The 13,677-nt window shown below is 33.1% G+C and overlaps 1 protein-coding gene across 2 annotated transcripts; it reads right to left on the bottom strand.

Annotated features, from left to right (window-relative positions):
- Window positions 1-2,531: 2,531 nt before the first annotated feature.
- On the bottom strand, window positions 2,532-10,048 carry LOC108329395 (diphthine--ammonia ligase). Of its 2 annotated transcripts, XM_017563572.2 has the most exons (12): window positions 9,883-10,048; window positions 9,728-9,799; window positions 9,161-9,240; window positions 7,668-7,893; window positions 7,514-7,546; window positions 7,047-7,129; window positions 6,835-6,907; window positions 6,204-6,537; window positions 5,765-6,096; window positions 4,598-4,935; window positions 3,436-3,793; window positions 2,532-3,063 (listed from the first exon to the last, which is right to left on the bottom strand). In XM_017563572.2, the coding sequence occupies exons 1-12, from the start codon at window positions 9,958-9,960 to the stop codon at window positions 2,845-2,847; spliced, it is 2,226 nt and encodes a 741-aa protein (XP_017419061.2). In that variant the 5' UTR covers window positions 9,961-10,048; the 3' UTR covers window positions 2,532-2,844. The 2 variants fall into 2 exon arrangements, with proteins under 2 accessions (XP_017419061.2, XP_052729354.1); XM_052873394.1 differs by lacking the exons at window positions 6,204-6,537; window positions 6,835-6,907 and having other exon boundaries at window positions 7,093-7,129.
- Window positions 10,049-13,677: the final 3,629 nt, after the last annotated feature.

Raw genomic sequence — 13,677 nt, 5'->3', positions numbered from 1 at the left:
AACATGATTTTCCTCCTCATTATAAAAAAAAATTCATCTTGTACTATATGGTGTGTCGACCGACATCACGTTCCGACGAACTGTTAACCGATAGGGCGTGACCGATCGGTGCAGACAGTCGTTGAAGGTAGTTAAAGACTAATTAATAGCGTAACAGTCATTAACAGGTGGTTAACAGGTACATTAATAGTTAATAATGGTCAATTAATAGGTTTGATTACATCAAACTCTATAAATATAGGTTTGATGTCGAGGGGAAGACACTTTTGATATAATTCAATTCATTAAGACCCTCTTAAGAAACATATTTGGCTTGAGCGTCAGAATGACTTTTGCATGTCAACCACCAATCATTTTGAAGAGCTTTCTTCGAGAAGCATGAACGATCGTGATACGGAATAAGTTATGACAGGAAGACCGATCCTCGATCCTACACTACTGAAACACATCTCTAACTCACAACGTTATAACTAAGTTTGAAGGACACACCATGATACTCTACTTTGAATCACATGTGTCATATTTTTTGAATTTCACTCAAGAACATAAGGAAGCTATATTGGCCAACAACATACATCCAAGGATTCAAAGACCACTCATGATTATATTTGTATGTATCAAATCATTTTAAGTGTGTAAGTATTATTTGTGTTGTTTCACACATCCAAGAGTCAAACTTGGATATATTTGATACTGCGGTAATTCATCATGTATATCATAATTTAAGTTTTTCAAGCCTTAAAAAATATATCTCAGGTGTTAAACTCCTAAATGACATCATTATATTGGCTATTTTATCCAACACAGTAGCATTTTCTTCAAATTTTCATCTTATTGATATTCTAGAGTTTCAATTCAACTAGATTTTTGTTTCTGAGCTCACCATGTCTTTGTCTTGTAAAGTTATTTCTACCCATTTCTCATGTTTTATACAGGATTGTCATTCATTGATGATTGGTGCAATTGAATCCAAGAAAGGGTTGTATGTACTTCTATCCTCATACTTCATAAAATAATTAAACACACTAAAATAGATAATTACATCGTGCAATATATAGTACATGAAAGCATCCCAAACCTTTTATGTTTGTGGACTATTCTTTTTTATTTTTCAATCCATTAAATGTTTGACACATGTTTTCCAATTTGAGAAGGGAAATGTTCAAATATATTAATTATGTTGTTAGCACAATGAGTTTGTTTTTTATTTATTTTCTTGTATAAATATTTATATTATGTTTTTCTTTTTCTTTTTAACTCTTTGCATCGCTCTTTTCTTCTTTTATATCCATTTCACATTTAGCATTTACACTCTCATTAAATCAAAATGCCCATATATTATAAATGTGCAGATTTTATGATAAATATATTGAAAATCATACTATTCAAGAAGATGTATGATTGAAGAACAAAATATAATGTATATATATATATATATATATATATATATATATATATATATATATATATATATATATATCAGGATTTTTGTTAAATCCATGTTGTTTTCAATTAGATAGACTTAAATTATTTAAGAGAATGTATACTAAATGAAGGGTGTTGACGTTTTTTAAGGCCCACTAAACTCTGCTTTAAAGGGATATCTTTGTTCATTCATTCAATAATGATGTTGAAAAATAAATTACCAATTATTTTTTGGCCTGAAGTCCTCTAAATTTAAATAGACACTTAGTAGGGTTATCGTATAGATCTTAAAATCGCATATCAATAAAGTGAACATACTCCGAATCATAAGGAAGGTATAATCCACCTACACTTTTATTAGCATGCCACTTGAAATACTAATTTTAATGTTTTAAAATAATTTTAATATACTATCATTAAATGATATTTTTAATGCTTAACAGAGGATGGTACCAAAAAGAGCCAGCAGATTCACTTCCAACTACTCGTTATGAGAATATCCTCTTTCTGGAATGTATTTTCAAGATACTTTTAGAGGTCTAAAATTGATTTTAAATATTATTTAATATATTTATATAATATATTTTCAAAATATATGGTGTGAGATTAACAAACAAAAATGTATATTCTCAATGGAAAAATAACTTTACCTGTGAGATTAACAAACAAAAATGTGACTGTAATTTTATTAAGGGTTAAATATGTTTTTGATCCCTTAACTTTTAGTGAAATTTGAAATTAATCCCTCTTTAAAACTTTGGTCTAATTTAGTTCCCAAACTTTAAAAATGTGTGAATTTAATCCTTTTAACTAAATTTTGTTAGGTTTATTTGATGTTTCAAATGTGTTTCATGATAGCATTTAAGTTGTTTATACCATTTGACACATGTTTGCTTCAATGTTAACTGAAAAATACGTTTAAAACATCAAATAAAGTTAACAAAATTTGGTTAAAGGATTAAATTCATACATTTCTAAAATTTGAGAACTAAATTAATTCAAAGTTTTGAAGAGGGACTAATTCCAATTTTCACTAAAAGTTAAGAGATCAAAAACATATTTAACCCTTTTATTAAAGCAACTGCCAAGATTACACTTTGTTGAAATTATACTTCCACAACCCTCCATATACCTTCCACACAGCTTAAAAAATGCACAATACAATGTAATTCTTTAAATTAAAATAGCGGCTCCAAAATTTAATATTGGGAATGATGAACATAACTTCCCAACTCTTTATACACCAAGTCATCGACAAAACCTATTTCAATGAAACTGTCTTTGTTTTGGCTTTAGAAAAAGCGAATCAATTTTGTATTTAAAAAATAAAACATTGTATATCAGCTAGTGAAGTGCACAGTAACTGAACCACCCCTACAACCAGTCATTTCAGAGTATTTTCAGAAAGTATAGATATACTCAGTATTTCCGAGCCAATAATTCGCAGGTTACTACATCGTCCATGGATGAGGCAGATTTCCCAGCACCTATGACAGGAACTATGTTGAAGATTGGCTCCTCTCCATTTTTGAAGTTATTGTGACTCATTTCCGAAAGTTCAAAAAGTGCATTGCAGAACATAGGTTGTAATAGCTGCGCTGACATTTGAAGGCTTTCCCGGATGTAGAACCTCAAACTCTGCATAAGATGAAACGAGAATTTGAAAAGTGCAAGAAGCGCTGGCCTTCTTAATTTTTTTTCTTCAAATAATTATAATTTCAGGCAAATTGCGTGGATACCTTTTTAACACAAATGAACATGATGGACAAGGAGATGCATAAAATATCTGGATCTAGAAAGGGTGTTAATTAAAGAAAGGCACTTAAAATGTTGTGCTTCATCTCCATCCCCAAGGTTTAACAAAACCAGGACAATCCAAGGTGGAAGTTATTGATTAAAATTGTAAAGAAAACAAGAAATGGGTTTCTTACAGACTGCATAACTAAATTAAAATCCAGACAAAGGAAGAATAGAATTGATCAGGTGTAATATTTTAAGAAATATACTAACCATTATATCTTCCCAGGTGAAGTCATTATCAGTCATAACTTTGTCCAGAAGATAAATGCAGAACTTTGATATCTTCTCCATATATGCCTTAGGAAGAGAATATTGACCATTATTCACATTATCAGTAGGCTGGGAATCAAAACATATCTTCGTTGCCAGCTCACTTGTAATATTCAGTATAATGGCACATATCTTTCCAGAAACCACGCATTTCTGAATGCAAGAATCATGCCAATTTTCTGGCTGGAAACCCCAATAATGTGATGGTGTCTCTGATCTAGATCTTTCTGTTAATGCCTCAGGTACTGTATCTGTTCCATCCTCAACATAAAGAATAGGCTTTACTTCTACGCATGCTCTGGAAAGTAAAAATTGCAGATGCCCATGGACATAAATCTTGTGAGAATTTATAATAAATAATATAATAATAATAATAAACAAGGGTTCAATAAAATCCTTTCTAAATCCTAATATCCTAACCACAAAATATGAAAAACGAAAGATAATCCAAATAAAAGACAAGACAATGTTCCATGTTCAAAGAAACCAAGACTCTACTAATATGGGCAACTTTATTTGAGTTGTGGTTATGTAGAAAACAATGTTATAAAAGAGTGCATCATTTCGTAGAAAGGAGACTTCAATTCTACTCTAACTCACAAAACCAACTAATAAGATAAGATTTGCACTCATTTATATACTATAATGTGGGACCTTTCATACACACACACACATCAAGGATTAGACATCTTGACATGGAATTAGATATTAGTGAGTGATACAATAGTGACCCAATAGAGTAGGTGACATAATAAATCCAATAAACTTTGCTAAGATCTTGGTGTCATCTTAGAAAGTGGACTTTAATCCCACTTTAACCTTACAAAACCGGTTTACAATGTGAGATTTGCACTTGTTTGTGTACTATAATAGTCATATCTCTAATTGATATGAAATTTTAACATCCTTAAAACAATGAAACCTAATATAAATAGAGTATGAGAGAACTTCTTTAAAAAAAACGAAAAAGAATAGCAAATTATAGGTTCTAAATATATAAATGGTTGTCCTTCTCTAGTTGCAGATCCATGAAAGCGCAAAGGTTTATTGCTTAAACAAGCACAGTTAAGAAAAAGATGACTTAATGTATACCCTGCAGTACCTTTTAGGTAGATCAGGAACAAGAACATATAGGAACAAGGGATCCAATTCTTTGTAGGTGTCTGCTTCCTGCAGATGGGAGATCTTCATCTGCCTAAGAATTGTTTCTTGTTTCTCCTGAATATTGAGTCTCTCTGATGATGAAACACGTTTAGAACAATAAATAACAAAAACAATTGCAGAAGTTGATACTGAACAATTATAGCATTTTGCCACCGCTTCACTGTTTTTTAGTGCTTGTTCCAGTTCAACATCAGGGCCTCCCTGGCAAAGATTCATTGTAGGAGGATCAAGCCCTAATTGACCAGCCATGTGAAGTATACCCTCATGCAAGGTTGCCTGAAAGAAAACATTTGAAATGTGATAATGGTATGTGTATAATAAAATGTTAAAATATGGACACTTTACGAGGTTAGCAAACAAGCAGAACTAGCACTATTCAATTAGATGATTACCATCCCTTTTTAATAAGGGCACCTAGAAATGAATCCCACTCTCAAGTCAAGACAGATTGAATAAAGTAGAAATAAAGTTCAAGCAACTAAAGTATTAATTTGATTTTGGATTAGTTAATTTTGTGCTCAAAACAGCTTATAGTTATTAATCAGATACTACAGCTAAAAAACAAAGGTATTGGTCCAAATATTTAGGTACCAAGTAAAATTAGTTAAAAAAAATCAAGATTAAGCTATTTTTAACTTGGGAAACTTTAAGAGCAAGCTTATAGAAATTAGACAGAGTTCTGCAAATTGTTATTTATATATATATATATATATATAAATGAATAAATGCATTTCACACTTATAAGAACAATAGAAAGGAATGAAATCTTTTTCTATACGCTTAATCTTTCGAATTAAAAGTTAACTCCCTTTAGGCGGACCAAATAACTTGGTATGAAAACAGCATGATACTCTTGGGCCAATAGCATAAAGTTTGACATTAATTTTAACAAAACTAACTGCCCAATTCCTGTTTGAGTTTTGTCACATTAAACATACACTAAAATCACTTTAATCTTAAATAAGCAGCATTCAGCCCCAAATTGAACTGCTTTCTGTTGTGTCCCATCCCAAGTCAACTTCCATAAACAGGATACAGATAACATGTACAAACTACTTGTTCTGATGATAAATAATTGGCTGCTGCTGAGAACAATGTGGTATACCTGGCTGTATGGCCCAATGCAACTAGGTGCCCAACAGGAAATACTCTGCACATGCAAAACCTTTTTACTTTTATTGTTTGATACTAGAACTTCTATGTATGCGCTGCTGAAACCTGATTCTATAAGCGGCACTTGAACAGTACTACGAGACGGAACGCCAAATGGACATTTCTCATGTCTTATAAAATTTACATACGTCTCATTTGCCTCAGAGAACTTATTCATGTCATCAATATAAAGGTGAATATAGAGGACATTTTCCCATCCAAAACCAAGGCCCAATAACTGTGATTCAATTTTCCCTAAGACAATCCTCAAGTCTTCTTGCAAACCTGCACTAAGGAAATAAGACAAAGTTGGGTCAAAGAACAGAATATTGTGAAAGTAAGAGGAAAAACAAATTGATTTAAAAACAATAGAAAAAGTAGAGATCTATGACCATTGCATGAATCTTGCAACCAGAAACTTAAAGAGAATGTGCCCTTGTTATTTGTTCTTGAGATGTTAAATTTATGTTCTATGTCATCCATTGTGTCGGCTCTATAATCTAGAGGCTTGTATGTGGCCTCACATCCTTCTAGACTGTCGTGTACTTCATACACAGATCCTAGTTTCTGTGTACAAATGTCATGTAAGTTGTCTTGCGATTTTAAATGCTGAACATCAGCTTTATTTTCCAAATGAAATGCCAAGGGATGAAGGATTCCAACAGGAGCTATGGCATCGGAAGAGTGCATCACAACTTGATGTTCATCAAGCACAATGCGAGCATTCTGAAAAATGTAATGAATATAGAAAACAGAAGAAAAATATTGATAATAAATTGAAACCAGTATTTGGTAGAACCATAAAACTGACATCAAATGAATGAAGGAAAATCAAATACACAAGATTCTCCAGAACAATATTTGGTAGAACCACAAAACTGAAACCAAAATGTACGAGTGAAAATTGAGACCAGTTTGACACATGCCAACTAAAGATCAAATGGACAATGGTCAATTCAGAAGTTGGTGCAAAAATTAAAGCGTGAAACCAATAAACCACAAAAAGTGGTTGTATGAACTTACAAAGAAGAGAGGACAATCAAGAGTTAATGTTTCATATTCCCCTCCTTCACCACAAACATTGATTCCATATAATCTGGAAAAAGAAGTTACAATAAAGGATAGGGTGAAATAAATACATGAAAAGATCGTAGAGTCATTTACTCTAGAAACTTTAAAAGTATTTAAACAGATAATACACAAAGAAAAAGGAGGGAGAATAACTTCTGACATACTCTTTCAATTTATGTAAATAAGCAGTTAAGAAGGCTAATTCTTTACCCAAGTGCTTTGCAGGATCCAAACCCATGGCAGCTACCTTCAAGCATAGATGAAACATTAAATTTAGAACTATCAATTATTCTAGTACATTACAAAAACAAGTTTAACATATTTCTTGACTTGAAGAAAATGTTTTCAGATGTAAAACTTTTCATTTTTGGCAACATGTAACTCACCACAATATATTCAAACAAACCTCATTATTTTTAAGATTGCATGAAATCATTACATTAGCATTCATGCCATCAATTGATATTAGAATGACATGATGCTCAATAAAGCACAATTTGATTACTCTGCACAAATAGTAAGTAAGAAACACAGAGGAGTAAGAGCAAAGGAATCCCCTCCCATTTTACAAATGAAAAAGAAAAACCACATAAAGCAATAAGCATTAGAAACAAAGTTAAACAAGTTATACCTTCACGGTTACAGCTACAATTCCACTTGTAATCTGGCCAGAACCAAATTGGAGTTAGAATTATATGAACAATGGAGAATATTAAAATCCTACTACACAATCACATACATGTATGCTATCAATTATGGTGACAATAGTCCAAAACACTGTTTACCATTTCCTGGAGAAGCAATGACTGATCTTGTTTCCATAAGTATGCCAAAGAAACAAGGCCTAACCTTGAACAAACACTTTCCACCCGCAATCTCTGATAGTCAGATGCAATGGCTCCAGAAGACACTGCAGTAACTGAGGGTATCTTCCTTTTCACTTCACGTAACAAAGTGAACAGGTCTTCGACTTCATCACCTTGAGTTTCTTTGTAACCAAGCTCCTGATGCCTATTAAGAAATTATCACAAGAAGGTTTATACCAAACGTTACAAGTTAAGATGGTTTAACAACGGTATAGGTCATAGCTTAAAAGGTTAACCAAAAAACAGTCATTAGAAAACATAACTGTTGAGGAAATTAATCAAGATAGAAAAGGGTGGGAGAGTGGGGAATTATTCTAGCAGATTATCAAGAACCTACTGGGTAGAAATGCTAGTTTGAATGCTCAAAAGGTACAATGGTATAATTAATCTGAAAATATATAGGATAGGATACATTTAAGATACATATATAGATATGTATATAAAATTATAAAATTAATAAATATATATTTGAAATTCTGCAAATCCAAACTAAAAAATTTAGACATTTATAAACAAAAAGGTTTATAACCTATTGTGATCATAAATTACTTCTTATTGTCTATGAATAGGAATAATACCATCAATCTCACTCCTTTCTTGAAATTATCAACAAGTTCCACTTTCAGTTCACCAAGGAACATTGTTTTTATGTTGCTCTGTCTCATGTACTTGTATTAAATTTCATAAATTTTTACAATCCTGGAATACTTCACCTATACATTTAAGGAAAGTGTTCAAATATCAGAGACTATTGGTATCGGATACAAATACCTAAAGCAGATTAAAGTGTGGGTGCCTCATTGTTGTCAACAATGCATTTTGGCGGCAGAGTAGCCTCGGGACATTATTCCAAACTTGTAGCAGAGCATTTGTGGTAGCTACCCAGGAAACCACAGTCATTTCAGTGAATATGGTGGGTAGAGGGAAATCCCCTCTTTACCCCTATGCTTGTGTATATGCTGAACCGTTTTTTGGGGGGATTTTTTCAGATTTCAGTCTACATTTGAAGCATAGGATTCATCAGAGGTCTCTTTCTCAGAGGCTTAAAGTTTCTTTATTCCATGACTTCTGTTATTATTTACTTATGTTTAGCTTCAAATTATGAATTTCAGTCATTAATGATTATTATGTTTCCCCTTTTGGATACCTTTTAGTTTTGAGCATTTAAGTATTTATAGTTCAAATTATTTAGTATTCATCTTGAAACTTCCGAATATCACCATCTGCCCAGTACTTGTATCACGATGTTGCAGATTTGGGGTCAGTCACTCCACACAGCTATTTGGTATTGATAACTATAGAATGTCAATAGGAGTTTAATTACCTTTAATTAACTAAGCTAACCCAACCTACTGATTTCCCTTAAATAAAATAATTGGCTGTATCAAAAGATTTATAATTAGAAGACTTGCCTTGAGGAGCCTTGTATTCGCCTCCTGAACAATGGCAATCCCATGCATTCAGCATACCTGACAATAATTTGATGTCCAACCTGTGGAAAACATTGAGCAGTCCATTTTCATTTCATACATGAATGGAAACAACACTTTCCAGTAAATAACTAGATACAAGCAGAGGTCTAAGATGGTGACTCTCTAACAATTAAGTTCACCACTTGACATTTTTTTAAAAAAATCATGTAATACCAAAGTGAGAAGAAATAACAAAAAATTATGAGGAAAGTAATTCCTATCCAAAAGACAGCTTGAATTACAAAGGACCAAATGAAATTTTAAATTCTAATGTTACGAGGAAAAATAGAATAATTCCTAATCTCATTCAATTTGCTTAGTTTAAGAAAACCCTAATGTAACAGCAATGCTAACACTATCTGTTATCTCATTGCTTCTTCAGTTACAAAACGCGTATAAAAAAGAAGTCCGTTTTCTTTTCAATTTCAACCCAAAATAAAAGTTACTATAAAGTTAGAAAACTGAGCAATGGAAATAACAAAAAAGGAAAATGGAAAAGAAACATACAGTTTGGTACATGTAACTATCGAGCTCGTCCACAGAATCATCAAGCGGCATCAAATTGGCCAATGCAACAATCTATTGTAACACCAATTAGAACAGATAAATACATCAAATAGATAAAAATGAAAAATGTTTGGGGAAAATAGGAAAAAAAAAACCTCGTGGCCATAGTGAATAGCTTTCATCATGGCATAGCAACTGTCTTTGCCGCCGCTAACTAGCGCCACCACCTTCATCGTCGTCGCCGCTTACACCACTGAAGTGTGTCGTTTTAGGGCTCCACTGAACGAACAGAGCAGCACTAAAACGCTGCGTTTGCTTTTTTTTCTGCTTCCTAATAGTTTATTTAAGCTTAAAAATAAATTACTTTAAAAAAATGACTATTAGTAAATAATTCTTATAAAAAAGAAACTACTTAAATTTAATTATAATTATAAGGATTAAATACGCTTTCGTTGCGTTGACTTTAGACGTAATAAAAAAAAATATGTTGGAATAAATTATAGTTTTCTCAAAAACCTAAGTTTACTAAAAATAGAAAGTGTAGTGTGTGGCTTTCATTTTTTTATAGGTTTAATAGGTTCGGAAGTCTCTATTTATGCAGATTTGTATCAACTGGGTCCTCGTATTATGAACGTTTTCAATTGGGTCCCTGTTTTGATAAATTTTGAATCAATAAAGCCTTTGCCGTTAAATGCTATGGATGACGTTAATTTTCTTGCAATGTGGCATGTTGAGGTGTGATTTAATTACGAGGTGGCATAATGATGTGGATTTATTTGATTTTAAGTTTAAAAAATATTTAAAATAAATGACGAGGTATCATCGTTCTTCTTCAATAATTCCCTTCAACCACCGTGCCGTCAACCACCGCCGTACTAGCGTCGCCAACTCGAGCCTCACCGGCCACCATTGGCGTCTTTGCATCTTCGCAGAAGCCGCCGCAATCATAATCGTGGCACCAGTCTTCACCGCCACCATGGGAAAGGGCTTCTCCTTGTGCCTCTGCCTACGCGCCGTTAGAATGGGAAAATGCTTTCTCCGCTTCTCGCACCAGAATTTCCGAATGGAGATGGCTCTCTTCTGTTTCTGGGTTTGTTTGCAGGTCTGATTGTGGTTACAGGTGGAGATGAACGAAGGAGAAGATGATTCGCGCCATGGCTTTCGAACAGCTGCGCGATTTTGATTTTCTCTGTGATTGGGTTTCTGCGTGTTTTCTCTGACAGGTGCGAGGGTGATGAAGGTTAGTGGTTGCGATCATGACAGCGTCTTCACGGCGGTTTTGTGGCGCTAAGGTTTGGCGAAGCAGCTGCGAGATGCGAAAAAAAAGCCGCGATTCGGAGAGGCTTGCATCTCTGGTTTAGGGGAGGTTGCGGCGAAGCTTGCGAGGAAGGAGATCGAATCACGCTTGGTGGCGGATGTAAGATCCTTGAAAATATTTGTAAGTTAGATACTAGATAAAAAAAAATAATTAGTGAATAGTAAATTGTGAATAGTAAAAAAAAATTATTTTTGGAAAGGATAAGTGTTACACGTAGCTTTGATATCAGAATTCACCAATTTGCAAATAAAAAATTATTTTTGTAATAGTAAAATGAATAAAAAAAAATGAATAGTAAAAATGAATAGTAAATTTTTTTACTATAAATAGCCAAGGGGGGAGGCTGAAAATTTACACCAAAGAACTTAGAAAAATGTTGAGAGAAGAGAGTTGGAAGAATTTCTAATTGCAAAGGGGATATTCTGGAAGTTTTCAGAGAGCGAGGAGATTAAGTCTGTAATAGAGGTAAGGGAAGCCACTCTTAGACTTTGCTTGTCTCTAATCCTAAATCTTGAATATGTAGTATTTTGTTGCTGTATGGTCTTGAATTTTGAATGAGAATATTTATTTGTTTCTTTTGTATTTTTTTGGAAGGACGAGAAGTTGTCTAACCGGCTCTGCCAGATTCAACTTCTTGTTTCCCCAAAGCTATGGTTGTTTCTTATATCTTTATATTGTATTTTTGGAAGGACGAGAAGTTGTCTAACCGGCTCTGCCAGATTCAACTTCTTGTTTCGCCAAAGCTTTTGTTGTTTCTTATATCTTTTTATTGTATTTCTAGAAGGATGAGAAGTTGTCTAACCGGCTCTGCCAGATTCAACTTCTTGTTTCCCCATACCTGTTATTTCTTATTTATATTGTATTTTTGGAAGGATGTGAAGTTGTCTAACCGGCTCTGCCAGATTCAACTTCTTGTTTCCCCAGAAATTTTATTGTTTTATCTATTCTTTTTATTGCATCTTTCTGGAAGGATGAGAAGTTGTCAAACCGGCTCTGCCAGATTCAACTTCTTGTTTCCCCTGAATTTTTATATTAATATTATTTTGATGGTAAGAGCAACTAATTATTTTTGTATGAATTTATAAATATACGAATGTTGAACTGGTGTTCTCTTGCGATACTGTTTTATGACTTTTATTATATTGAGTGTTATAACTGAAACTGTTAAATTGTACATGTTGTGATGTGATGAATTTAATCTGTTTTGAATGAGCTTGTTGGCTGAAATTGATCTTGTTGGAAGGTCTGGAGTAAGGGTTCTGTAATAGTTTGTATATGGTTATTAAATAGATATACAGATACTGTTTGAGGTTGTTGTGAGAGGAAGTAAAAATATTAAAATTTGGCATATTAGATTTAGAGCATAAGAGAACAAGGTAGATAAATAAATAAATTGTTAATTATTGAGGGCCTCCCTTTGTTGGTAGGATAGAGGAACCTTAAAAACCTGAGTTGGCACATCCCTGATCATAGAGCAGCCCTGGCCTGGTCCAGTCAGTTGTGACTAGTCATATGTGCTGGCGTCGAAGGTGAGTTTGATGCGTTCAGACATCTGGGTCCTCTCCGGTGACCAATTGGGGTAAAGAAAAATCTATACTAGGATGAAAATAAAATAAAACAAGTTGATTGTAGATGCATAATATTATCATGGTAAAAAATTTCATATATATTTTATTTATCATTACATTGAGCCCAAACTTTAATATGTAGTTCCTAAGATATGTTGATATATTTTGGTTGATCCATGATCTTTGTTTGGTGAAAATATGTTGAGTTATACTCGTTATGGGTAAAATGAGTTTATAATATGAAGCATGATATCTGGCAATATGTTTAATTTATTGATACCAAAACGGGTTATTATGAATTCATGATTAAAGAATGAACATGATTGAGTTAGGTGGATAAGAGGGTATGAATTGTTGGTTTTATGAAATGTTGGAGTGAATATGAGAAATCATTACTTATGAAATGATGTTTACTACCGGGAGTAGTATGTTCGAGTTATACCATGAGAGTTTGGTATGAGCAAAGTAACACCTGAGGTTTATGAAAGCAGGTAGAAAGTGGTCTGACCATAAGGCTTTGACATAAACATATGATTCGTAAGTTTTATAGAAGCAGGCAGAGAGGGGTCTGACCATAAGGCTTCAGAAAGTAAGACATAGTATATAAGTGAGGCTTAAGGAAGCAGGCAGAGAGCGGTCTGACCATAAGGCTTCATGAGTAAGCATGGTACACTTGTAAGATTTATGGAAATGAGAAAGATGATTTTGATAATGATGAATTAATGACCTCGGAATAATGATATTTTATCAATTGCAAAAATACATGATCATAATATTTTTATTACAAGTTTAATGATTTTATGATATGGTTGGCTTACCCTTATTTGTTTGTACTATGATCATATAACTCATGTTATATGTGATTAGATAATGTTGCAGATGCGGTTGAAAACGCTTAGAGATGAGAGAGATGCGGGGAAAAACTTTCAGGGATTTTTGTAAAAAGAATAAATTTGTATTGGGAAGATTATGTTGTGTAAAACTTATAAGTTGAAATTTCAATGGTGAAGACTATATTGTTTAAAGTTTGTAAGTTTGGTATTGTACTTTTGAGTAATTGAAAT

This window comes from Vigna angularis, chromosome 2 (genome assembly GCF_016808095.1).
Source record: "Vigna angularis cultivar LongXiaoDou No.4 chromosome 2, ASM1680809v1, whole genome shotgun sequence".
NCBI lineage: Eukaryota > Viridiplantae > Streptophyta > Magnoliopsida > Fabales > Fabaceae > Vigna > Vigna angularis.
This window is presented reverse-complemented; position numbering and strand designations above follow the sequence as displayed.